The following is a 26,490-nucleotide window of genomic DNA, read 5'->3' on the forward strand; positions in this document are numbered from 1 at the left end:
CTGACCAACGCATCCTTACACTTTATCCAATACAGGGTCACATGGGAGTCTATCCCATTAAGCAAGCAACAGGCGCAAGGCAGGATACACCCTGGAAGGGATGCCAGTCCATCGTAGGGCAAACACGCACACTCACAGTAGTATGTCTTTGGACCGTTGGAGGAAACTGGAGCACCCAGAGGAAACCCCAAACATGGGATAAACACAAACTCCACACAGAGAGCAGTGAAGGAACAGAACCCAGAGCCCCAGTGCAGCAAGGCTGGAATGCCAACTACTTCACCTCTGTGCTGCCCCATTTACAATTATCTTCACTTTTCAATAATGTTGTGAAAAGTTCATCAAAAAATCACTACTGGTTAAAAATAAATGTGATGTTCTCTAAAAATGAACACTACAAGATTAAATCAGTGTTTTGCTGGAAGACATTGTATGAGAATCCTATATATAATACTATACCAGAGGACATAATACACCTACTGTCATTAGTATTGCTACATTTATGGATCCAGCAACCTCTTATCCTCATCAAATAGATTTAGTAAAAATGAGATTACAAAAGAGTTTTCGGAAAGATAATTTTTTGGCCTGTCATTTCAGGCCTGTTCTCTTTGTTTGCTTTCCTTGAAATTTTGCTTTAAAAAAGGCAAATTAAATGAGCAATTACTACGAAAAGGAGGAAAAAAAACACTCCTAAAAGAACACTAAGTAGACAAATGTTTTGGATGGCAGGACATAATGTTCAAGCCTGAGCACATTAGGAAAACATATATAAAAGTTTATTGAATGGGATGAAATAGTTTCAGCCAGGGCATAATAAAAGGCTCCTCTAGCATCCCATTCGTGGACTGTTAAAAGACGTTCATGCAGCACCGTCTTTTTAGAAATAAAAGCCTTTTGATTCAATTATTACTGCTGCCATAACATATATTGAAATGAAAATCAAAACAGTAACTCGTGCATCAACATATGCTTGTCTTATATAAAAGATCAAACACTAGAAATTGTCAATTTTGAAGCATTACTTGTTTTTTTTCTGCACCCTTCATCTTAAGCATAGATATAATATAGAAATGCGCAAACTTTCTTGCTTTATTTCTGAAGATCATCTGTCTTTACTTTAAAAATGAACACCAACCAAATCTTCAGCATGTGAAAGCCCCAGAGGCAACTAATCTTTCAATGCCAACATTAAAGCATTAACATAAATCTGTTATAAAGCTTTTTTCCCCTCCTGTATGAGTTCTATTTTTACCAAGCACATTCTTCTCGATGAGCATTTGTTGTTGTTTTTGTCTCTATAGATAAGAGTGTTTCGAGAAGAAAAAATATTTTTGATCAGACATGGTTGGGCAAACTAGATCAAATGATATACTGTAGAGTACTTTGGCTAAGGGAAATGCAGAGGGCAATGCGCATATATTATTTTTAAAAAGTGGGCCAAAAATACAAAGACAGTAAAGTTTCTGTAACAGAACTTGAACAAGATGTCATACCCACGGACCTTGTTATATCCAAGATGTTGTAGACAGATAATAAAAATTATGGCAAAATATCAAAATCTATTATTTTTTCCTTTAAAATCATTAAAGACGCATTTCATAAAATGTTATTTTTTGCTCCATAAATAGTCCTGTTTTGTTATGGCTGAATCAACTAATCAGTCTGTTGAATGTGATTTTATCAAAGAAATTTACCAAGTTAGAATGGAAGAGTAGCTACCTACTGGTCTACTAATGTGGAGATTATGGATTTATCACAGGGCTTGAACATAAAGTCTTTTGCTGTTATATTCTTGCTGAAGGATATACTTATATTTGCTGAATTCTTGACAGAAAATAAGAAAAACACGATGATTTAAAAAAACTATGAAATATAAAGCAATCAGAACTGTTTCAAAAAATTAAAAAAGGGGGGGTAAAGCAGAGCACAATTACTGTCTTGATTATGCTGGTGTCCAACTACTATCAGTCTAGAAACAGTATACAGATAATTTCAAATGAAAGCTAGTTCAATAAGCTAATACGGTGTGAATCATACTGGACTTCCTCAAAAGTAAAAAGTTCCATGTAAAAGAAACACATTTTGCACAATATACAATTCATTTTATATATAAAAAAGACAGCCTCTGAATACAGTAATTAAGTAATTGCAAACAGAAAGCTGTCTCTCTTTAAAACCCATCTATAACCCAATATCAAGACCACATACAGAATTATCTTAATTTTTTCTCACATTTTTCCAACATATCCACTGTAATTATTTCTTAGGGATTTATTGAATTAGCAGGATATGTTCTCCATGTGAAGTGACTTGGGAGTACGTAAAATGCTTTTCATGATGTGAGAGAAATTAGATCATCCTGTCAGACAGGGCTATATGCTGAAATAAATGTAATATCTGTTAAGAAATAAATGTGAAAGTGTCTGTCTCTTGACTCCTGCTTCTGTGCAGATCAGCGGCACATCATCTCTCTTCCCTCCTTCGATCCAACGGGTCTGATTGAAAGGACCATTGTCACAAGTAAATTTGTCTAAGAATGGCGGGGGGACATTCGAATTTAAACAAAAACTGCTCATGGAACTAAATTTATGATGGAATGTAAGACAAAATACCACTTCAGAAGTCTCTCAACGATTCTGTAGTTAAAGATTCAAGCAGATTCATTGTGTCTTTTATTTCCTGCACATTTCTATAGGTGAGGGACCAAGGAAATTATGAAAGCATCAAGGTACTGAGACCAGATGGCTGATAAGATGCTATCAAGCCTTCTACAGAGATGTACCACCAATGAGTCACTGGTTAGGGCCCTCCCCCTTGCCTGCATTCCAGCATAAGTGATAATTAGATCAAAGCTTATTTTACAGTTTTTGTTAACCACTGTGATTGCACCAAAATAGTCTATGACACACAGAAGGGAACGGAATGCACAGACTCCCCTTTGCTGAGCATGCGAGCAGATAAAAAAAAGAAACACCCTTAAAGTGGTACCACAGAAAAACAAAACTTTAGAAAAAAGCCCAATAAAATAACAGCCACATAATCCAATAAACATGTTCAAAACCTTCTTTTAAGGGAGTCACAACTCTTTAGATCACTGTAAAGCACTCTGATGAAATCCTGCAGTGCTGAAATTGCAGTGTAGAAAAAACACAGAGTTGGATTTTCACAGCCTTTTTGAAATTATTTATTATTTTTCCTTTGTTCTTCCTCATCCACAAAGAAGGCAGGGAATTGCATTGATAACAATTAATGAGAGGCATTAGAAAATACAGCAAATGCTATTGGTCTAAATACTCTTTGGAGCATTTTTAATTCCTCTCAGTATACAGTACTTATATACTGTACAGTATATACTGTACATAAAGTGTGCTGTAAAATAGGTGTGTGAGTTTAGCCTACCCAAACATGAAATGTGTAATCCAGAAAACCTTGCACAAAAGCATTTGGAAACTTTTCTTTAAATAAACATGAGCTAAAAATAAAGAAAGCAAGGCTTAGCTACTGGAGGGGGACACAGTTTTCCATCAGAGTCCTTACTTGCAGTGCCATCACCCAAGCCCTCCTGACATGATTGTGTAGAGCCTGTCTAGCATCTGCCATTCAAAAGCTGCTACCTGAGGAACCCTTAACGAATGAGGATGCGCGTGTTCAATAAACCCACCGCCCCACACCATTCAAAGGCCTCAAAGGGTTACGCTACCGAATCTTTTGAGAGATTTTTTTTTTTACCGAAGAAAAAGCTGCTGACAATTTTGTAGCAGCTGTAAAAACACAATTTAATTAACTCTTCCTAAGGAATTTCGTAATTAAAGTGAGGTTTGTTTTTCTAACAATGGATACCCTTAATTTTTTTTTAACCCTCTTTTGAATTCACTTAAAAGGTCCGGGGGTAATGGAACGAGATAAAAATTCTCGGACCAATTTTACTCCAACTAACAAAAGGACAAAGCACGCACAAAAAAGCACGTCTTTTTCTAGTTCACACATTTAACATCTATTAGGACAAAGCCACAGACAGGCTACCTGTGAGCAGAGCATTTCTTCTTGAAACACTTGTATTCAGCTCTCATCGCTGTGGAACAAAAGCAGATTGGCACATTCTGCAGCATCCAAGCTTCCAGAAAAAAGAGGGGGCCTTCCCCAGCCTTTTTCTATAGCCACGCGCTTCACAATTCCCCGTTCTGAGGAGACCAGCGAAAGACAGGGGGAGAAAAAAAATGAAAAACAGGGGCTACCGCAGCGATCTTTCAAACTTCTCTCCAGCCATTGTGCAGAGGATTTCCCTTGAAATCCCTTTCAATGGCATATTGAAGCCTTTTGAAAGATTAAATGACATTTGTCAACCACCAGTAAATCTTTAAAACTGTTTCAGCAAATAGCTCTGAGTCCAAGCCTTGGTGTTTCCCATTAATCTGCACGTATGGCTGCTGAAGTTTTTTTTTTTCCTTCAGACTGTAGATAATGACTGGATTAAAAGGACCATTCAGTGGGGAAAGCTTTAGCATTCACCTTGTGTACACAGCCATTTCACCAGCAGTATTCATGGTCTGTTATTTCAGCTCTTGCATTTGTGCTCCAAACAAGACAAGTTGCCACAAAGACTTGGCAGAGACATTCTCCAGTGAATTACTGAAACCTGGCCCCTCTATTTGTCATGCCTTGCTGTTTCCATCCAATGCAATCTTCTAAATGAGGTGCTTGCATTGACGTCTTCACAATTTCTGTAACCAACTTAAAAGGCAAAAGAAAACAAAAAAGGTACATTTTGCTTCTCCCAATTAAAGGCTTGGCGAAAGAACAAACAACTGAGACTGGAAGCTCCAAATGTTTGCACTGACAACTGATCGTGTATCCTGATGCCTGTCAAATGATCGCTTGGTTCACATACAGATCCTAATGCCTACAAATGGCCTGTCATTACATTGCCATGGTGGAAGTGCTTAAAATTGGGCAAGGTTCCTAACTTCTGATTCAATGGGGATAAAATTTCTTTCATCTCCAACAGGTTGTCATTTTAAAACACCATTTTAAGTGAGATGCACTGAAGAATGCAAAGAGCCAGAATGTTTGCGCAGGTGACAATAAGTACAAAGTAGAAGACATGAAGAGTGAAGCAAGGTTTATTATTAAGAAATAATAATACCTCTAATCAAAACAGATGTTACAGCTCTTTCCACAGCTTTTCAGAAACATGTCTTCATACCTCTGTTGGGCCCTCTCTACAACAATAAATATTTAGAAAATTCTGCACATACCTGTAGGTGCAGAATGACTAGGGATTTGTTCCAATTGTTTACCCTTTCAGAGAAAACCCTGAACAACTTAATTTGCACTGTATATACAAATCTACAGTATAAACAGTATGTAAAACTAGTGATGTGATTTGTTTAACAAGGTTCAAGCTCTGTATATTGATGTATTTGGACATATGGGACCTTAACCTTCAAAATAACTACACTACCTCTCAAGACAGTGGATTTGAATTTCTAAATACTTTTCAGAAATATGCAGCAAGAAGGACCACTGAGATCCTTATCTTTTTGGAGGATGTATATCAAACAAACGTTTCCCAAGCAGCAGGTCAGGATTCCCAGATGGTTCATAAAGGGGTTAAACTGAGGTCATTAAAAGGTTGTAAAGAAACACACCACATACTTTTCTGATTTTCCTAATTCTGAAAACACAAAAACTTCATTATTCATGTTGCTTTACCTATAATATTGTTTGTCTCCACAATGTAATCTTTGTACAGCACAGATGAAACAATATTAAGAATGTTTTTAATTAGTATCATACATAAACTCAGTGAAAAAAATCTAATAAAATAAATTTCAACAAAATAGAAGTGCATATTGCATTTACTGAAAATGTCTCCTCAAAACATAATGTGTTTAGGAAAGGAGCAAATACTATCATAACTCTTTGTCTGGAAGGAGGTGTGGTACCTCAAAAAGAATTGTCATCTAATTAATAGGATAGATCTTACAGGGAAAGTTTGAATGGCATTGTTATGGGTCACTTTGCACTGTGGAAGTTGAAAATCAGCGTCAATTTAAATCTCATTATGTCATATACAGGACTTCATGTAATGGCTGCAAAATCTGTGATTCAAAAACTGAACAGCTTAATGCGCCAGTAGAAAACTGAGATTTTCTTTTCTGTGCTTCTACAGTATTAACCTGTTTCTGTAGCATGTGAAAAATGAAATGGCAGAGCCCCCACATTACTTGACACTAACAACAACAAAATGTTCCTCTGCTTTTGTCACACAAATTTATTGTCAGTGATTTGGAAGGGCAAAAAATATATTCTTGTATGGCCTATGCTTTGCTTCAGGCAGCACCCACAACCAATGGAGTTTTTAAACGGGCTGTATGGAGCCATTTGTAGTTCTGGCACTTGCCAGAATGTGTAGAATTGGGTAAGAAAAGGACAGACATCAGGAGCAGCAAACACATGGCAGCATGATTCAGAATCAAAGTGGTAGCCTGAGGAAAGCAAAGCCAAGAATCAGGTGTGGTCAGAGTGTACTGCATAATTTCTAAATTTTTCACACGTATAATCTTCTGTCCTCTCCACTCACCTATAGCAATTTATGAAATTTCTTTTATGTATAAAAATGGCTTATATCTTTTTATTTAACTCATCCTCCACAAATACCTCTGTCAGCTGTTTGTAGGTTCTCAATTCATTATACTACTGTATATGTTCTCTACATTTATACCTGTATACCTCAGCACATAGTAAGATCTGGGATCCATTATAACAAACACTGAAACCCTCAAAATAATCTCTCATTAGGAGAGATCCAGTGATGACTAATTCAGTGATGATTAGCAATGAACTGTGGCAATGCCTCTCCTTTCTCCTATCACTTTTTCACAACATCAAGCACACAAACCTCAATATGCTCTCAAAAGCTTTATGATGGGCTACAAGATTCTGGTTTGGGGTATCTATAATCTTCCATCAGGGAGTGCGATTCAACCTTTTCTTCCACTCCTATGTTTGGGAGAGTCAGATGAGATCCAGATTTGTGTAAAGAATTATCCAGAAGGCTTTGTTGTTGACTTTATGCTTTATAGATGCATGGTAAGTGCTCAAGGACTTTCTTTAGGCCAATACCAGAAGCTGGACTCTTTCTAGTGAACACAGCTCCAAAGACCATTATCCATAACGTATTAGGATAAAACATTTTTGAAATGTTCTCTTCCCTAGGTTGTACTTTCTTCTTATCTATTTTGCAAGGTTTCTGTATAGCCTGTTGAAAGATGAGTACAATACTGTACATGGCTCTCTTGGTGAGAATGTGTAGTGAAATGATCTGCAGTAAAATATGCCTGTACTTTGTGGATCATGTTAAGAAATGATACCGTATATCAGTAAGAAGTAAAGAGACGTCCCTCCATTTCAGCTTTCTAGAGACAGCTTGTAAAACTTCTCTTCAGTTGACAATAAGATTGGTTTTGCATATTGTGACACTGACTATAAAAAGATAGTAAAAAAAAACTATACAAATAAAAACCATATAAAAAAGAACCATAATGCAGCTTTTTATAACCTGTATTAATAACAAGTAACCACATATTTGTGGATTATACCAAGTGAGTCACAGATTTTAATAATATCAAATTGCTACTGTATGTACAGTAAACCTATTACTCTAGTACTAATAATGCCACCAAAGCTGACTCCCTGTTCTGAAAGTGTTGAGATTTTGAGACATCCAATAGGCAGCGTTGTGGAGTAATGGTTAGGACTCTACATTTATAACATTCTGAAAGGTTGTGGGGTCAGATCCTGAATGGGACACTGTCACAAAAAAGATCCAAAACACTTTAGGACAGAACAAAAATGCTGAGTAGAACTTTCCTGGGAGATAGATTTGATACTTAAGATATGAATACCACCTTTAAGTGGTATTTAAATGGCCAAAAACAAAGACAGCTTGACAATTGCAATTGTTGTTTAGAAATTGTTTAATTGTAATACATCATCTTGATTAAAATACAGGAAATATCCTGTGAGCCTGACAGTGGTATCATACAATATATCAAAAGGTACATTTGAAAGCAAAGGGGAACCCTTGTAAGTAAAGAGAAAACAAAGGCACCAGGGTGTTGTCTGAAATACCCACCCATCCCTCTGGGATTATCTGAAAAGGGCACTGGAACCAGAGAATGCAAAACAACCCCAAAGCAGGAGAGATCTGTCTCATTGCTTCTCGGAAGAGGCTGACATTCTTCTCAATACGAGCAGAAACTTTCTTTGTTCAACACACCTCTGGTGAGGCGATATCCAGAAGCTATGTTTGTGTTTCATCCAGCTATGTCCCAAAGTCTCTTTCCAGTCCCATAGTTCAATCTGAGAGTCAATTAGTTGCTATCAGGTATACATTTCGTTACTTCCTTTCATGTTGTCTTGTGTAGAACTGATGCTATGACGAGTTTCCAGAATATTCTCAGTAGTACAGTGCTTTCCTGACCACACATCTGGATTAAATCTTCTTGCATCCTCATCCTAGCAGAGCAGCCTTGAATGTGAAACATAAGAGTACTCCCTGTTAGGATTTTCACTGTCCTTTTTTCATTGCTGTCACTTTAGTTGAGGAGGTTGATAACCCTTTGCTGAGATCTTTGGACAATTCTGACTTTCTCCATGATTAAAAATGGTTCCTGCCTGCTCTTCCTCTGTGTGCGGCCTACTTTAATACGCACTCAAGATGTGAATTCCAGAAGCTCCTTTCCAGTGGCTTTATGAAACTACCACCTGATCAGAAAGCTCTGGAGAATTAAGCTTACCGTATAAGGTGATTATTTTTTATAGACTTTGTATTGATATATGATATTCACAGTCATATAATTTGTTTTTTTACATTTATACCTTTAAAAGCTTAAAATTGTGATGTAATCCTGCATTTTAAAATGGATTATTTCACTTACATAACCTCACTGTGTTGCTGATAACTGATCTCCTCCACTTCAGAAGAATGTTTCGAAGTGCAGATTATTAACTTTTACACAGAAAACTGTAAAGAACACACCTCAATTAAAGTTTCCCAGACAGAGAAGAACAGAGAACATTTTAGCATAGAATACAAAAAGGGGAAATCATAGTCTTCAAGTATTCACAATCCTCAAAAGCACTAACAAATGTAACTACTGTACATGGGCTTCTTCAGAATCAGCAGTGAAACAAAGTGCGCCAAGCAGGAAGTATGTAGAAGGGTACAAAGAGGGGGCACTTCTTTACACATGGGGGTGTGGAGGTGTGGAACAAGTTACACAACCTTGTTGTTAAAACCAATACCCTGACTTCTTTTAAGAAATAGTTGAGCAGGATCCTTTTATCAATTAGCTACTAGCAACCAAGCAAACCATATGGACTGAATGGCCTCCTCTCCTTTGTAACCCTTCTTATGTTTACAGACGTCTCACAAACATCTGATATGATGTATGAACTTTCTGCAATCTAACTTGCATAGTCTGTAGTTTTAAAACAAGTAACAAGAGCAATATCTCAACATTTATGAGAGAATATTTATGTGTTATAAATTAGTATATACTTCAAGGTTTTCTACTGCCGCCAACAAATGATGAGCCAGCCTCTTTTTGCACTTTCCAGCATCATCATTTGTTTATAATACAGTTGATTTTCTTTTTAAATTACACTTCAAGATGGTACTCATATTTAAGTAAATTCCAAACAAAGCACTCAAATTACACGAAGAATTCATGATGAGTCCCAAAGAAATCTGGGGCATTTTGCATCTCCACTGGAGCTATGTGTTGCATGAGATTCACACAGAGCTTAGCTCTTTCCTGAATGTTGATTTGTTTAGCAGACACTATTGAAATCTACTAGTGTACGTCATTCAGACAAGACAAAATGTAATACTGTATCACTAGGACGGGTTTTTGAAGTCTTGGGCTCTTTGCTAAACAGGAATGTCAGTCTAATTTAAAAAAATAAAAAATCAATTAAAAGGATATGAAGTGATTGGGAAAATAGCCTCAACATACATACACAAAAAGAAAAAAAAAAGTATGGTTTCCCTTCCTTTTGCTGTTGTGGTATGACTTGGTTCCAACAAGGTACTCCGCCTTGTGTCCATTGTTTCCCGGGATAGGCTCCAGGTCATCCTGACCCTGAATTGTATAAGCAGTTATTGAAAGTGTTGTGATATGATGAAAAAGCCTGTTAACCAACAGTCTGCTGCTGTTCTCTCTCTGAACTGGCGGAGACTGGCAAATATGAGGTGTCTTGACATGGTAAAGGTCATTTACGCAGACTACAGCCAAGCTAGGAGTTAAGCCTGACATAGCCTGGCGCGCACTCATTTGTTTTTAGCTTTGTACAGTACCGAACCACCTATACTTATAAGGATGTTATCCTCTTGTCATTGCATTGATGATTCATGTACCCTGCTGCGAGAGCAAGCATAAAAATTATTTATGTGAACTTAATGATAGTGTATTGTTTACACAATGTTTTTTTCAGTGCAATAGACACTACCTTGCTTTTGTTTTTTTGTTTTTTATTTGTTTTCAGTGAAACTTTAAGGAACAGAAATATTAAGTCCAAAGGAGTAATATATGGACAAACTGTAGGAAGATCAAGGTGAAAGAAAACTACAATCAAATCAAAATGTGAAAATTCACACAAAACTCTTATTACGCAGCTAGGTATAAAACATTATGGACGTTTTCGCAATGCTTTGAAAATCATGTTAAAACAAGGAAGCCAAAGAGATTTGCTCTACTAAGATTCAAACTTCCAGTTAAACAAACGTCAGTCTTTCAAAGGATTTGAAACAGAACTGATCAATTCAAGAAATTATTTTCTGCATTCTGCAAAGATTCATTGTTAAGTTTTCATCAGGCTATGAAATTGTAAGCCTTTTGAGGGAAGTGAATGAGGAATAAAAAGGCAATTTTGTCTTCTGGTGGAATGATGTGTCTGAAATCCATCTCTGACACCACTCACTCAAATAAGTCCCTGAAGTCAAACAAAAGATTAAAAAGCATGCCGTTTTTTTTTTCCTTCAAAGAGCTGAAGCAGTGGTTTGGGACTCTTCCAGTTCCTTCCTGTGTAGGAACTGGTTTCATTAGGAGGAAGAATGTTTTGCAATGGACTGGAGAGACAAATGAATTCCGCATCATTAATTTGTGAATAGAACAGGCTTTCATCAGTCTTACATTGGTTAATTCATTATCGAACAAAATCACACATTCATGTGTAGGAGCACTACCAGTAAATGCTAAAATAACATGTTTATTACTTTTTTCTGAATAAAGTCTCTGTAATTCGCAAAAGTGGGAGCAACACAATGTTTTCAAATGAGTCATGATTCCCTTTCACCAGTCTGTTCCTTATACAAGCACTGTATAAAACTTTTTGGTAATAACTAGAGGCGCGCATGAGACTCAATGACTTCAACAGCCCAACAGTCACAAAAGTTTCTGTGCCTTACTGCTATATTGCTATGGTGTAATGTTAATGTGTACTGGTGAATTATGACAAGAAACAAATGATTCCTTATAGGTGTTCAGGTGTATTTTGGAGTTTCTTAAGAGATGTTCAGTCAGTCTCAGATGATGTGTACCTTGTTTTGTAGATTGTAATAGTTAAAGACACACATGGGGATCAAAACAAAAGAGCACGGTAACTATATTTTATCATTTAAAAAGCAACCTCCTCTACCTGATTTTTTAACAGGAAAACAGATACTGTATGCTTATCCAAGGTCAACTGAAAATGCCCTGAAGCACAAAACTATTACCACTTGAAAGTCAACTCTGGTTCACTCTCAGCATGTTTTATTGGAGTTGATCATTGTAACGTCAGTTAAACAGGAAACTTAGAAACAAAAGTATTCTGTGAAACATCGAAATGGACCTATTGTGACACCTGGGACATGTGCACACTCCTTGTAATAAGTCCCAGTTTACGAGCTCTGTATAATGTGGAAGTAAAAAAACAAGCACTTCCATTAAAAAGGAGCGTGTTTCGAAACAAAAAATGCCACATCCATTATCACTACTATTAATGGTTATATTAGAAATAGTTACAGTTTCAATGTTGACGTTCTGTAGCAATTTAACACATAGAGTTAACTGTGTTAACTGATGAATGGCTTTCTATAATTAAGGGGTAAAGTTAAGGAAGAATCAGTGCAGAAATGTTTTAATTGCTTCTACCCAGGAATGAAAGGAGAAAACTAACACATAATGTACACAACAGATTTCCTATTTTGGCAACTTGGCAAGACTTCTTATTAACCTAATTTATTCCGGACATGAATGCGGTATTCAAATTAATATTTGAAATGGAAGTCAGGAAGTAGGCTAAGACATTAATGTTTAAAACATGATTGGAGTAACGAAGCTAAAAAAAAGTAAATATTAGAAAGGTCAAAATCTGGAACTAAACCCTTTACTTTGTTTTCGACTTCTGAGAGTGGAGATCTAGTCTTAATCGGGGTACTCTAAAGGTTTCGTGTCAAGAAAATATTGTTATTATACTGTAAGTCAGTCAGTATTTTCTATATAGTATTTTAGATTTTTACATGAGGAATTTGGACTTACAGCATTCTATGAACAAAGGTCCAGAGGAGAATTTAAGGGTGTAACTTATTGTTGACATAGGCAAAAACTGCAAAATGTAAATCATTCACAAAAATGTTCAAGTCATTAATACAAAAAGTGTCATGTTAAAATAAGCAAAGCTTTATATAATCTAGTAAAAGAGATTAAAAAAAGGAATAAAAAGGACATATCTTAGTTTAAGGAAGTGTTAGATGATTCGGGAATGACAGTACAATAGCAAGTAAAATTAGACAATCAAAAAAATAATAAGATCAGTTTATGACTGTGAGAACTTAAGTGGAAAGTGATAAAAATACAGATACAGCAGACACATTAAATACACTCTTGTGTTTGTGGATTAGATCCACTTTCAAATGAGAATATACAGTGTTCTTGTAGCATTGTGTATTGAAATGGAAAATGTTCAGTATATATTCAGAAATGTATCAATAAGAATATAGGTTAGATTTAAAATCAAATAAAAACCTTGCTGCTTAAAGTCTAAACCCAGTCATTCTACATTTAAATTTTTGCTCTAGTGCTGGGAATAATCTCTCAGCCTGTGTCAAACCTCACAAGTCAGTCAGTAATAATTTCTATTTTAAAACTCACATTTATGCTCTGGCATATAATTCTGTTTAACTTCCTTTATTAATTTGCGGTATTAAAGACATAACTCTTGTTTTTTAAGGAGCGCCTTGTGATGAGGCATCATGAAATGGGCTACATAAAATACATATTATTATAACTGATCTCAATCAAAAACATAAAAGATGTGTGCTCTGGCTGATTGAAACCTACTTTGCTATTCAGAAAAGGTGACCATAAGTATACAAAAATCTCCCGTGTCTGGCAAAATCTTTTATACATTTACACATCTTTTTTTTTACTTACTGTATCTCTTTTTACAAAGGAGTATGCTGAAATGTAACCATCAAATGACATCAAAGAAACATTTCTTAGAACATGAATATGTAGTGGATGCCTTTTATAAAGCCTCTTAACACATAGGAAAAATGCATTAATATATAACTATCAGTTTAAAGCAGTGGGGCATTTACTGGATGGTTAACTGTTGACACAATGCTTAGTTTTGCTGCAACTATAATTTTTCTCATTGACAGAAGGCAACAGGAGCCATAAGGCTGTGAAAATATGGCCTAGTTCCTGTTGTTTCTGAATCTGCACGGTCGAGTTTCCAAAGGATCGTTCAGGGAGGATCTGACTGGCCATCGCAAAAGATCCGCTTTGCTTCAGACCTCAAACCTCTTCACTATTTAACCATTTGCTTTGCATGAATTTCAGGAATCCCTACTATTTCCTTTGGAAATCCTACGGATTTTACTCAACGGTCTGAGGTGGAAAAGAGTTAAAGCTTTTCTTCCTGAACGTTTTGCTCCACTGCACTGTCATTTATTAAGATATCCAAATAGGGTCATAACATTTTACAAACCGCATATGTGTTGAATAATGAAGACCAGAATATCAAAGAGACTGGGATTTAATTAACTGGATGATAAAGCTATGTATGCAAAAAGAAGCATTAATGCAAAATCTTATTTACTACTGACAAGTTATCGATTGGCCTGTACTTATTTTTATTGCCTGCAGACTGTTTTGTTCTTCCTTCTTGGCATGTGGCAGCTCTTGCTTAAAGAAAGGCAATAAATCTGAACTCAAACCTTAAATCACATTAGTTGATTACTATTAAGCTTATTAATATTTAGATTATTTTGAAAGTGCTGTGTGGTACACTAGAAAATCATATCCTCTGGGTATAACAGCTTGTTATGTGCATCTGCATCTTTGCCAAGGTTATACAATAACCTGGTTAAAGTTTGTAGCATTATTTTATAGTTTTTCATATACAGTGAGTGATATGTATAGGAAATACAGTATGTATATATTCAGAACATAGGACACTGATACATTCCACCAAAACAAAGTACCAAAACATTGTTCCTAATCAGTTACAATACATCTGTACACCATTTTCCCCAAAATAACTTATCAAAGTATCCTTTTGTCTTTGCTTAAAATTATACACTGCTTGACAAACTACAAAGTAACCACAGCTGCTAATTAATACTACCTTTGGTATTCCGTGTATAATACTGTGGGTCATTTAAAAGGTCACTGAATATTTTTTGAGTGAAATTATAATTCAGTTACAGTACATACTCTAAATACATATAATATTATATACTGTAGTTGCACAACTTGTTTTTTTTATTTATGAAACATTGCCTCTAACAGGAACACCTTCTGTTTTTAAATATTTTTACAGTCATAGCAGTCACAGATGGTCTTTGAAATCAGCGCCACTGTTACAACTCTTTACAACACTAATTTCAGTTCTGAGAAAAGAACCTCATCTTTTTTCTTTAAATCTTGAAAGTGTCCCCCCCCCCCCCCCCCATCATGATCAGAATGGAAACCAACAATTGTTCGACTGCGCTAAAGTTTTTCAAAGTTCACTTTTTACTTGTAATGCCTGTGTTCCTTTTCTATAGCCTATTTAGGCCACATGAAAGCATGAGGTTGTTAATTACTTTTGTCCAGCCTATAGGAAAATTAGTTTATCTTCCACATCAAAGCAAATTAGGCAGGCCGTGGCTGATTAGAATGCAACAGTAAAATCACCATACTTTCTATTCAGCCCCCTTTTCTGTAAGAAATAGGGCCTGTGTCAAATATGTAGGTATTTCCCACGGCGGCTCCACACTTTGTTTCCAACAGACGCTGCCGCAAGGACAATGGTTCTTATACAGCCACCAAAGTTCTTTAGTTCAGCCATTGTGCACGAAAAGGACTGCTAACCTCTCAGCTAACATTTGATGAAACATCTAGATTTACATATTTCCCTAATTGCATTTTTTGAATGCAAGCAAGTTTTATCTGACCAAAGTTAAATGCCTCCTTTATTCTGTCACCAGGGGCCAAGCAGGCTGATCCACAGCGACCAGATGAAAGATGCTGTAAAGAAGGAAAAAGCCCTTGCAGGGACCAGTTTATTACCATCTCAGCCTCACTGGAATATTTACCAAGGTGATGGGGGTGAGAAGGGCTACTGAGCCACAGATTTGTCACCTCTGTCGTTCATGCTTTAATGTGCCAATTCCCTCTCCTAATTAATTTCGTGTTTAGACATTTCGGACCACAAAGGGCAATTTAATTCTCTACGTGACCTTTGACAGGTTTCTGTTTGAATGTAAAGAGTTAAAATAATTTTGTGTTTTGGGCTTTATAAGCCTGTGACTTAAGATGTTCCTACAAACGATGTTTGGGTAAACCAGCGATTCTTATTGGTTGCCGTAGTTTAATCCAGTTATAATGTTGATATTACTATCTGTGTATGAAATTCTGCATAGTACTTTGGTACAAATATCAGCATTTGATCAAATAAATGTAGGATTTTCTAGAAACAACAATTTACATATATAAAGTGCCAGAGCAACATATCCATTCACAATTACTGGTACTCTACCACAGTAAATATCTCCATTATGTGTATCAAATACTAACCATTTGATATATCATTATCAAACGTCTCACCGTCTCATCGGTGTGGATGAGGTTTCCTTTAATGATACTGTCATTTCCTTGACATTAGGATTGAGTCAGATCTTGTTATTGCATTTTCCCTTATTCCTCAAAAATGGACTCTATGCTTTACTCTACACCTATGATCTTAGTTATTACGCATTTCAAAGGAAGGGCTTCCCAAGTCACTTAAATTCTCAGCTAAATGATCTGAATTGTTACATCGAAGCAAGCAATTGATGAAGACATCTATAAAATCGCTGAAGAAATTTTAAAATCCTTAATGTTCCCCATAAAAATGAAAACTGGGTTTGGACTACCTTTATTTACAATCAATTATGACATATTACCAGGAAAGCATAGCTTTCTTTAAAGCACTGAATTGCAGCTGCCCATTTGAAAATGAAATGGTTGCCTTCTCTCACTTTAGTGGGCAATACAAAACATCTATTGAGCCCTCCCTTTATGAACGCTGCCAAAGCCCAGCTGACTTTTAACAAACCAATCGAGTGGAATGACAATGAAGCTGCAGCATTTCATGCCGTTTCTCTAAGCCTTCCTTGTAAGACCTAAGCTGTTAATTAGACATTCGTGAACGCCACCCTGCCAGCTTTCTTTTCACTAATTATGCATTGAAGCTCCGACAACAAAATAAATCTAATAAAAAGACAAAAAAATCTTGTTTGTCACACTGCTGTTTAGCAGGGCCAATGTATGCATGAAGTCTAAATGTCCCCAGTCTGTGGTAACAGGGCAACGTGCGACAAGCCCTCCCCAAAAATATTTTATCCTGTGTGCTAAAAGGTTTTCCAAAATTGTTTTTTTCAAGGTTTTTCCAGAAGATTGGTGACTAATGAGGGCACACATACAGTACAACACATTTGCCAAATTACCCCCAATATTTTCGCCACTGTGTTTTATCAAAAAAGAAAGAATACCAAAACCAAGCCAAAAAACTATGCGCAAGTCTTAAATCTAGGGAAAATTAGGTTCATAACAAATTATAATAGAAATATAATAACGCTGAAGTTTGAACTGTGGGGAAATCAAGAAATACATGTGATTGTTAAAGAGCCATTTCATATATAATTAGAACTTGTTTGAAACTGTTTGCTATCTGCTGGTAAAGATTCATAGACACGGATTCAATAAAATGGTTTTATCTAATGATGAAAAAGAGTGAAAGGGAAAAAATGTCACAGTTATAGAGGCCAGCTGCACGAAGGCATTACCTTTAATCTCCAGTCAAACTTAAAAGCTCAAAATAAAGTCGTGAAGTTTGGACTGCTGGGAATTAGTCAAGGTTGCCGGCTTTCCCAGCAAGAGGTTTTGCTGTTGGATGTACAAATCATGCCAGAATCCATTAATCCTGCCAAAGGAAGGCAGAAAGAAGCTCCGATTGTTGCTTCAGTGTTAATTAATTGAATAGACTTCTAAGACAACCCGCAGAGACTTCAAAACTGTAAAACAAATGAAGTCACTCTCTCTACTGCTCAGAGCCATTAAGTAAATACTGTTAATGGATTTGGTAGGACAGCTAGTGGAAAGAACAAAGTCACCTGCAATCTTTCAAGTTTACTTTCTAAGACAACTTAAAGAAGACAAGGAAGAGCCCAGGTGGATGGCTCTTAAAGGCATCAAGCCTCTGAAATCATGGAAATAAGTATCATGCCATAAGTATCCAGAAAAAATGAATGATGGTGCCTTTTAGTTATTTATACGGGATTAAAAAAACAAGTTAAACTACTCTGAATTTTACTTCTTTCCTCCTGGGGTTCCCTTAACCTTGCAGGAAGTGTTCTTGATTTTGAAATTAGTGACAGTAACAAGTTGCGAAATCCATTAATATTTTGCTTTTTTCCCATGAAGGGGGGAGAAGCAGAATACAAGACTTCAAATGAATTAGAAAACACCGGAATTTCATTTAGAAATCACCATCCCACTCAGATTTGTTAATTTCAGCTGCTGGGATGACTAATGTGTTTCTGATATACAGTGCATTTATCACTACGTGCACTTGTCACCACAGTTCAGTTTGTCTTCAGTTTGGAAGTGAGAAAGTCTTGTATCAACAAGACATTGACATCTGATACTATGGGACAGAAAGAGGAAGGGAACAAAGAGTTTCATCAATGTTGTCAGGCAAACTCTGAATTTCATGGTCGGAAAAAATGTCAGGAACTCTACAAGTCCATATACCAGAATAACACAAACCCCCAGTAACATACATATACAGTTGAGTCCAAATAAGGTGATAAGACTGCAGTCAAAATTCATTTACAGTTTATAATGCAGAAAACAAGCCATGGAATAGCAGAAAATTCAGCATCATCACTCAATAAGCAGAAACTAAGCAATCTGCTTATTGCTTGTTGGAGCTTTAACCAAATGTTAAGCATAATAATATGTTTTTAAGTTAGTATCTCTGTTTTGATAACTTATAATGTAGTATATGGTGGTGGGCCCCTTGCACTGACGTTACAAGGGCTCCAAATATCTAATTCACACAGCTGAAGTAACAACAACAGTAACATTATACTGTACAGTTATAACATGATATACTGTAGTTTCTTTCATGGCAGAAATATGGCAAAGTGCTGCACACCAAAATAAATGTCAAACAAGATGACATAAAGCAAAATGAAAAATGAGATCCAATTAAAAGAAAAAATACAATCTAATCTAGGCTCCAAAACAGGATTCAGATATGGTTAAAATTCAAGATACCCTGCTTCTATGATACCGACCTTTGTCAAGAATACACTTAGAAACCTCAGCAACCAAAACGCAACAACAATCAGTCTTAAAAAACATAAAAAATAAGACAAGAATTGGATGGATCAAAGTCTATATTGCACATACTGCAACTTTGAAAAGCTAAACTAACTTTAAAGAAATCACCAAGATTTTTCAACTGAGAGATTGATCTAATCTGCAACTCATCAATAATTATGTCTTTGTTTTTTCAAAAATCACCTCTATATTATCTTTTTTTCCCTAAAATCTGGATCTCCAATAATTTTTATACATTTTAAAACACCCACTCACTTTGGAAGTTTCAACTCATCTCACAGCCTGCAGCTATAAACCCTGTGGCCGCACACGGGGGAGAATGAGGCCCTGTGTGCAGACTTGCAACCCACTTATCTTCAAGTCACCCACAGACAGCACACCGGCAAACTGGGGCTTCAGCACTGATTGGAAGGGTGTTGAGTTTCTCAGGACAGGACTGAGTGCCTACAAACACTTGGGAGTCCAAGAGCCAAGAGAGTGATGGTCAGCTACTCCCATCCTGCATGAATGTCTCTCAGCCAGCTGTGCTTCATCAGCCGGGGAACCCCTGTCACAGGAGGTTAGTGATATGATACAGGGTCGAACCCATTACCACTGAGCTCATCCTCATCATGCGCTTGGGCCAGTGCTTTGAGCCACGCAGGATGCCCTGTATCATTGTTATTTAAGATGTAAACAATTCTGGTTGATTTCTGAGAGGCAGTTTGAGAGGGCACAGACAGCTACATCAGGTTGGCTTAAACCTGCCTTTTGTACTGTAGGTTTAGCCAGCAAATAAATTTAAGTTACACCAAGTTTTATGACCCCCCAAAAACTGGCCACCTACAGCACATTGTGGGTGCTTATACAGCCTTCAGGACCAAAGAGATTGTCACCTTTGGAAAAGAGACATCTCACGAGGTGAACTCTGTTAAAGCATTACTAATTTTATTATTAACATACTGTAGTATAACATAGGGTCTTTCTCACACCTGAAGAGGGCTCCACAGCTGAAACGTTAAGTTTTCTTTTTTCTCTTTTCAGCATGGAATAAACCTTACTTGTTCTGTAACAGTATATAATGAATATATTAAAAAAATAAATTAAAATAATTTAGTTATAAAGTGTATTCTGATATAAGAGTAATACAAAGAACTTACTTACTATCCTTCAGTTTATTTTTATCTATGATAAAACAGGGGTCAGGCTGATCCTTTAGTTGGGAAATCCACATGTTCACATGATACAGTATGTGTATTAAAGAGCTTTCTTTTTAATTATCACTCTCCCGTCTTTTTCTCCTATTGCGTAAACAAAAAACTAACAAGTAAACACCAGTTTCTTACCTGGTACTGTTTTTCACACAATCTAGCTGGAACTACTGCAATCCAACAGTAAAGGAAAATCTCTCTACCTAAACTGAAACAAAATCGCTCAAAACTATTCTTGGAAGTACTCTAATATTCTCTGGGAGTAGAAGACAAGTTTGGAAATTAATTGAATTAATCTAATCGAATCACTGGTCTACCAACACCACTTCAACAGCAACTTGATTTTCCCTAGAGGTCTTCCAACACATTTCTGATGTGGCCCTGCCTTTCGTAACCTCAGAAATCTGATGAGATCGGACTATAGGGTGCTAATGCTGCTGTAAAAATTACCAAGAATCTTCAAAATGGACTTCAAGCTGGAAGCTGTATAAAATGGGCTCCAAACCTTCAAGACCTGACTGTTATTGACTCTTGTGATCTTAGTAATGCTTTATAGTGATGTTGATGTCAGGTCTGCAGACAAACCACATAACAGTTCTTTCATTTTCATATACACTGTGCTCATCATACTCTACCATAACGTTTCTGATTAGGTGTAGGGTACCTTAGAGCTTCACAACAACATCAAATGAATTTGATATTTAATACTGCCATATGTTGCAATGGATTGGCTTCCAGTATAGGTTGTACCCTGCCATGTGAGAAAAAGTAATCAAAAATTAAGTCTCCCCAGCCAATATATGTTCACATCTACCAGTGAAGGTACTGATTTGCACTTTTCTTTCTTTTGAAAACAGCTAAAAAAGCCACACTTTTCAGTTGTGAAGTTTGTAATTCTGAAGCACAACTCAGTTGTCTCTGGATCCATATACCTCTGGTCATTACATCTTTTATGCTGTGCATATAATGAAATATTTTTACTTCTTTGATAATAATCCTGCATTTGCCAAAGGCAGTTTGCTTTGTTGGCAGATGGGCTAAGACACGTATCCTTTTTCTTTGTCTCAGAATTGTGAAAATACTGTTTTTCCTCCCTGACAACATAAGACACTCCCTACATCAGAACAAACAAGTAGTGCTGATTTGAGATGAAACCTCGCTAAAATAACAGTCTGCTTTGCTTTCTGCCAATTATAAACTACTTACCTCTATCCCTCTTTTTAAAGAATGCAAAGGAATTCAAGCGCCTAATAGCTGAAAAACTGAATTTTTCAATGGGGAAAAATATAAAGACTGCTGAACTACATTTTTTCATATCACACAAGTTAAAAAAAAACAACAAAGTATGGGATGCAAATGTGAAATGTTTGTGATGAAACATTAACATTCTTTATCACATTCAGGTAAATACTGTACCAATTAAAAATCTCATGTGACAAGAAATAAGAAAAATTTGCACTACAAGAAAAACTACCGCTTACTAAGTCCAGTCTAGAAGTGACATGAATGGGACTAAACATGAAGCAGACACAGTTTTGAACCAGTGATCACAGCTGGCTTCCAAAGTTCTCTGTTCAATTCATGCACGCGTTCTCTGTTGGATGCTGACTGATTTGGGCAAAGCAATTGTCCTCCGTTTGCCGAATAATGAGCCAGATTGTACATGTCCTGGACCTACGATCTCTTTCTATAGTGGCTCCACACATGGGCCTTATGGTTTCACTGTCAATCTGTCTGTCAAACAGACAGAGGAAACTTTGTACAAAACATCAATTACCATATTAATTTTATTAATGTCCATTCTTATGAAAAACAGCTAATATGAATAAGACTAGATGACATTTTAAAAAAAACTGCAGTTTTCTGTTTACAACCTTGTGACTAAAAACATCAAAGAAACCTACCGGTTGTGAAGTTTGACTCAATCTGAGAGACAACACTTTTTTAAAAGTGATTATAAATGGCATATGAAAATTTAAAAGCTTATGCTTTATTGCATTATTTTTTATATTTCTAACATTGTATTTCAGTAAAGATTAAAACGGTATTGCTGCTAGTGGAGGTATGTATGTCAAAAACTCTTTTTCAAGGAACAACAAAGAAATTATAATTCTATGTAAATTAACAAAAACTAATAAAATAAGAGTTAATTGGTCTATAATTTAATTGTTTGACTGTGTGCCATTGTACATTTTAAATTTATGATAACTTTCTAAGGAAGAATTGTTATACTTTTGTAAAAAATATATTAAAATATTTCAGTGTTTTATGGAAAGATGACACAGGGTAAACATTAGACCACTGTTTCACATCTTTCTGTCAACTAAACCACATGTACAGTAGAAACATTTTATTTCTGCTCTCAGTTTGCACACGCTGCCTGAAAATTGAGCTTCTCATAAATATAACACGGTTTTCATCAAGAGTTCCAGTCCACTCAAAATAATCATGTTTGACAGATTGTTTGCTTTTGATGATCACTTTATATATTGTTTACTCGAAAACGTAATGGAAAGGTTAACTGCATTGATGAGACCCCCGTGTATTCCACTGTTAGAAACGAAGAGAACAGACTACAACGACAGTTAGCTGTACACCACTGAATAAAGGAACAAAGGAGATTCTTGGACATCTCCTAAAACCCCTGATCAGTCCTATAATGGCAAACCCTATTTTTAAACTCATTTTAATGGCTCTATTTTTTTATTCACAGCACTGTTTCTAATTGAACTTTGAGAATAACATTAAGGATCATATTACATTCTAGAAATATGAAGTTATCTAAAACACCCAATTCATTCCTTATCAGCACTGTAATTCTGAAAGTCGGCACCTGTGGCTGGCCCTGCGTCAGTATGGATTAAATTACAATGAACAAATCCATTGATGGATTTAAACAAAGTCCAATATAATTGACAGATTATCTTTATATAAATATATAAATCATTAGAAACAATGGCACTATATTAGTCTGCAATCACTTTTATTAAGCATTTTCTGATTTTTTCTGGTTGCTTTAAATGCACACACGTTTAAATCCACACATGTGCAATGATTAGCTAAAATTCAACACTCTGAAACCAGACAGTGCATTGCACAGTATGGTACACCATTGACTTTTGTCTTAGCTAATTTCACAGACATTTTATTTATCCAAAACATCTTACACATTAAGCGCTTCAAGCAGCTGATGACACATGTCTCAACACTTTCCAAAAGTTGTTCTTCCACCCTGCACAAACATATGTCTTTCAGACTGGTACCTTGCTTCTCTTGTACTGAATATTAAGGACGAGGGTGAGGGATTTAATCCTGTGAGTGTTTCATAAGAAATCCCAAGGATATGGCTATTTAAAAGTGGGTTAAACTGTGTTACTCTTGTGCTAGCTGGTTTATCTATTGCCAAGTTTAGCTTCTGGAGCAATCAACCTTTCTATTTTTGGTTTGTTGCTAAATTTTTATGCACCGTGTTGAATTTCCCTAGATGAAAGGGGTGATACTGTGAACTGAGTAGTACAGTATTTAGCCAAGTGTTTGTTTATTGACTCTACACTGTATCTACTTTGGTAGTAAATGTTTGTATTGAGATTCAAAACACTGCTTTTTCCTTTGTTTAATTCAACAAAGAAAAAAATAAGAAATTAAAGTTATTCCCTTTTTTTTTCAAAACAAGGCTACTTATGAAAAATGATCAACTGTCACTGCTTTACTGCATTGTTCTCAATATCCTCTCACCCATCTCACCAGCAAATAAATCCTTACAGTTTCAGCAGTAGCCCACAGTACTCAGGATTTTGGAGTTTTTGATCTCTAAATCAAAGTTATGATTATTTTAAAAATCACAATAGGAAATTACATAGGAAACACGCACTTCTGCACATTTCCTATGACCAAGTCATTTCCTATTGCAATACTACTGTACATACTGTAATTCAGTATATTACTGTACAATATTTCTTTCACTTAAGCTTTAGAATGGACTACATTTGCTACAACAAATACTATTATGAAATAATGCCAAAAGTTGTGTTGTTTTTAATTCGCCCTAATTCAGTCAGAAATTAAGCTCTCTGCACTTAACTATTAAGAAAATCTGTATACTTTATAAATTGGTCTTCATAATTCACACCAGACTGCGCTTTCTTCTTGAAACTATGATATTATATGATCTGCTCGCTGTTAACCTGCAACATATCAATCATTGCCGCATTCTCTTATTTCAGTGGAATTATGACATATTTACGTTAAAACAACAGATACTAAAATACATTCAATTGCAACATGGATTGTGATCTTCTGCAATTACATGACATTTGAGCCACTTGTTCTTGTTCCCTTAAAGGAAACTAAGAAAACGTATGATTAAATAAATAATAATAATTATAAGTCTTATCAATGCCCGTCATTTGCTAATTGATAAGAACTATAACTAAAGAACTATAAAATACAAGAAATAAAATATAGAAGGTACAAAAATTACGGTCAAATGGATTTTTACAGGCTGATCATCAAGCGATTTTAAATGAGCAATAAAACTTTTTAGGAACTTGAAAAAGACTTGCTGAATTCCGACACACGGCACAGACACAGTTCGGTCAAGGCAGAAAGGGAGACGATTTTCGGAGAGCGCCATGTGCATTACTCAGTCAAACTTACAGGTACGAAGTGAAGACGCTAAGGTTAGCCGGTAGAGCCGTGAGCCCGAGGTCCGAGCAGTCGACCCGCAGTAGCATGCCATCCTCCTCGCAGTGACAACGGGACGGGCAGTCGCTGTGTCGAGCCCCGGTCTGCGCTGTCCCTCCACAATCTGCCACCAACAGCAGCAGCTTTACAATGACCAGAACTGTGCAAGGATGCAACATCTCTGCAGTTTTCGAGAACTGTCAAGTATCCTCTCCACCAACCTGACTAAGCTAGCGCGTCTCTTTAAATGTTCTCGGTACAACCGTGCAAATCTTAGTATTTGGAAGCAGTCATTCCTGCGGAAAACCTGGGCAGCTAGGGCAGTGTCTCTTGTGACTATGTGTGTAAAATTCCAAGTCTCACAGCTTTAAACAGTCTTGCCTGAACACCGCTCTTGGTGACGTCACTCACTGCCATTCAAAACCCATCCAAGTTGTGTGTTAGGGGAGAAAGAGCGCGCTGATCAGTTGCAAGTTTGAGTCAGTGCAATGTGCTGGAGAGAACCTAAGGGTTACAGCTGTTCTGATTTACCTCCCTTCCCAATGCTGTCTCTGTACGGAAAATATTAACTTAGCGTCAACACGTCTTTTGCATATTGGAACTACAAATATTTCAGAACTGTCAGCTCTTCTGTTGTGTAGCTCTGCCTTAAACTAGTACATCGCCGTTTTCTGCGCTCTCATTTTACTGGATTGTACTTCATTTTAAACTTCATTATGGGTTTTTCTTGAATAGTGATAACCCAAAAGCTAAGGCTGGTTTTGATTTATGAAAATATATTAATCACCCACTATGTACCGAGAGGTTTGTATCGTCTTAAGAACACAGCAGGAAGATTCAATCCTTTAAAACGGTTTACGAGAACCAGAGAGCAATGCTTTCCCCAGTTCTTGTAAGACTCAAACTGTGTTAAGGTTTTGAAACACGTGTCAAAACATTTGAAATAATAACGCATCGTTTATTCTTATAAGAGATTCATTCGTCCTTTCAATGTATACACGTACTGCATAGTATACTGTACTGTACATGCACAGTGTGGTAGACGTGTCTAACATACAAACATATACAATATCTTGTATGGTGTTCTGTTTTCTTAATAGGAGTCAAATATTACATAAATGCATTATTCTAAACATTTTGGCATGTGATAGGATATGGTCGAAATTATTCCTAGCACTAATACACTAGAGAAATTTGATCAACGTAGTTTTGGACGACTGTCAACTGTTTTTGAAATCCAGGTTTTTATAGGCTTCGTGTTTGTCTGTTTAGGCTCCCAGGAAGTATTTTCATAGTCAATTAAACTGCATTTGGAAGGACATCAATGCAGTAGTATCACCCACACTCTCCCTTCTCTTTCCCTTACGTCTTTTGTCACGGTATTGATGTGCCTTTCCAAGTGTTTGTAGGAAATGCTATGCATAATACAGTATGTATATTGTACATTGAACAGTAGCATACAGTATATCATTATACTACACAAGTGACACAACTGTATTGATTGTAAAATCAAATCACTTTAAGGTGAGATTTTTATCTCACCTTTATGAGGGTTTATAAGGAAATCATTTGTTGCACTCTACATGAAGCAGCAAAATCCATAAAAAAGACTGCTGTCACAGATTAAGAAAAGCTTAACCTTTCAGTGGATACAGACGTTCTTTTGTCTTGTGCTTTTCATCATTTAACTA

General features: G+C 36.3%; 1 protein-coding gene across 2 annotated transcripts in view; it reads right to left on the reverse strand.

Annotated features, from left to right (window-relative positions):
• The window catches only part of LOC148654698 (leucine-rich repeat-containing G protein-coupled receptor 5-like), a 94,832-nt gene extending 69,599 nt beyond the window's left edge, over positions 1-25,233 (reverse strand). For both annotated transcript variants that reach the window (XM_088644549.1, XM_088644548.1), the window contains exon 1: positions 24,773-25,233. In XM_088644549.1, the coding sequence (XP_088500675.1) occupies positions 24,773-24,978 (206 nt within the window). In that variant the 5' untranslated portion in view covers positions 24,979-25,233. The remainder of the gene's footprint in view (positions 1-24,772) is intronic.
• Between the last annotated feature and the right edge of the window lie 1,257 nt (positions 25,234-26,490).

Source organism: Lepisosteus platostomus, chromosome 9 (assembly GCF_059453375.1).
Source record: "Lepisosteus platostomus isolate fLepPlt1 chromosome 9, fLepPlt1.hap1, whole genome shotgun sequence".
In the NCBI taxonomy this organism is placed as follows: Eukaryota; Metazoa; Chordata; class Actinopteri; order Semionotiformes; family Lepisosteidae; genus Lepisosteus; species Lepisosteus platostomus.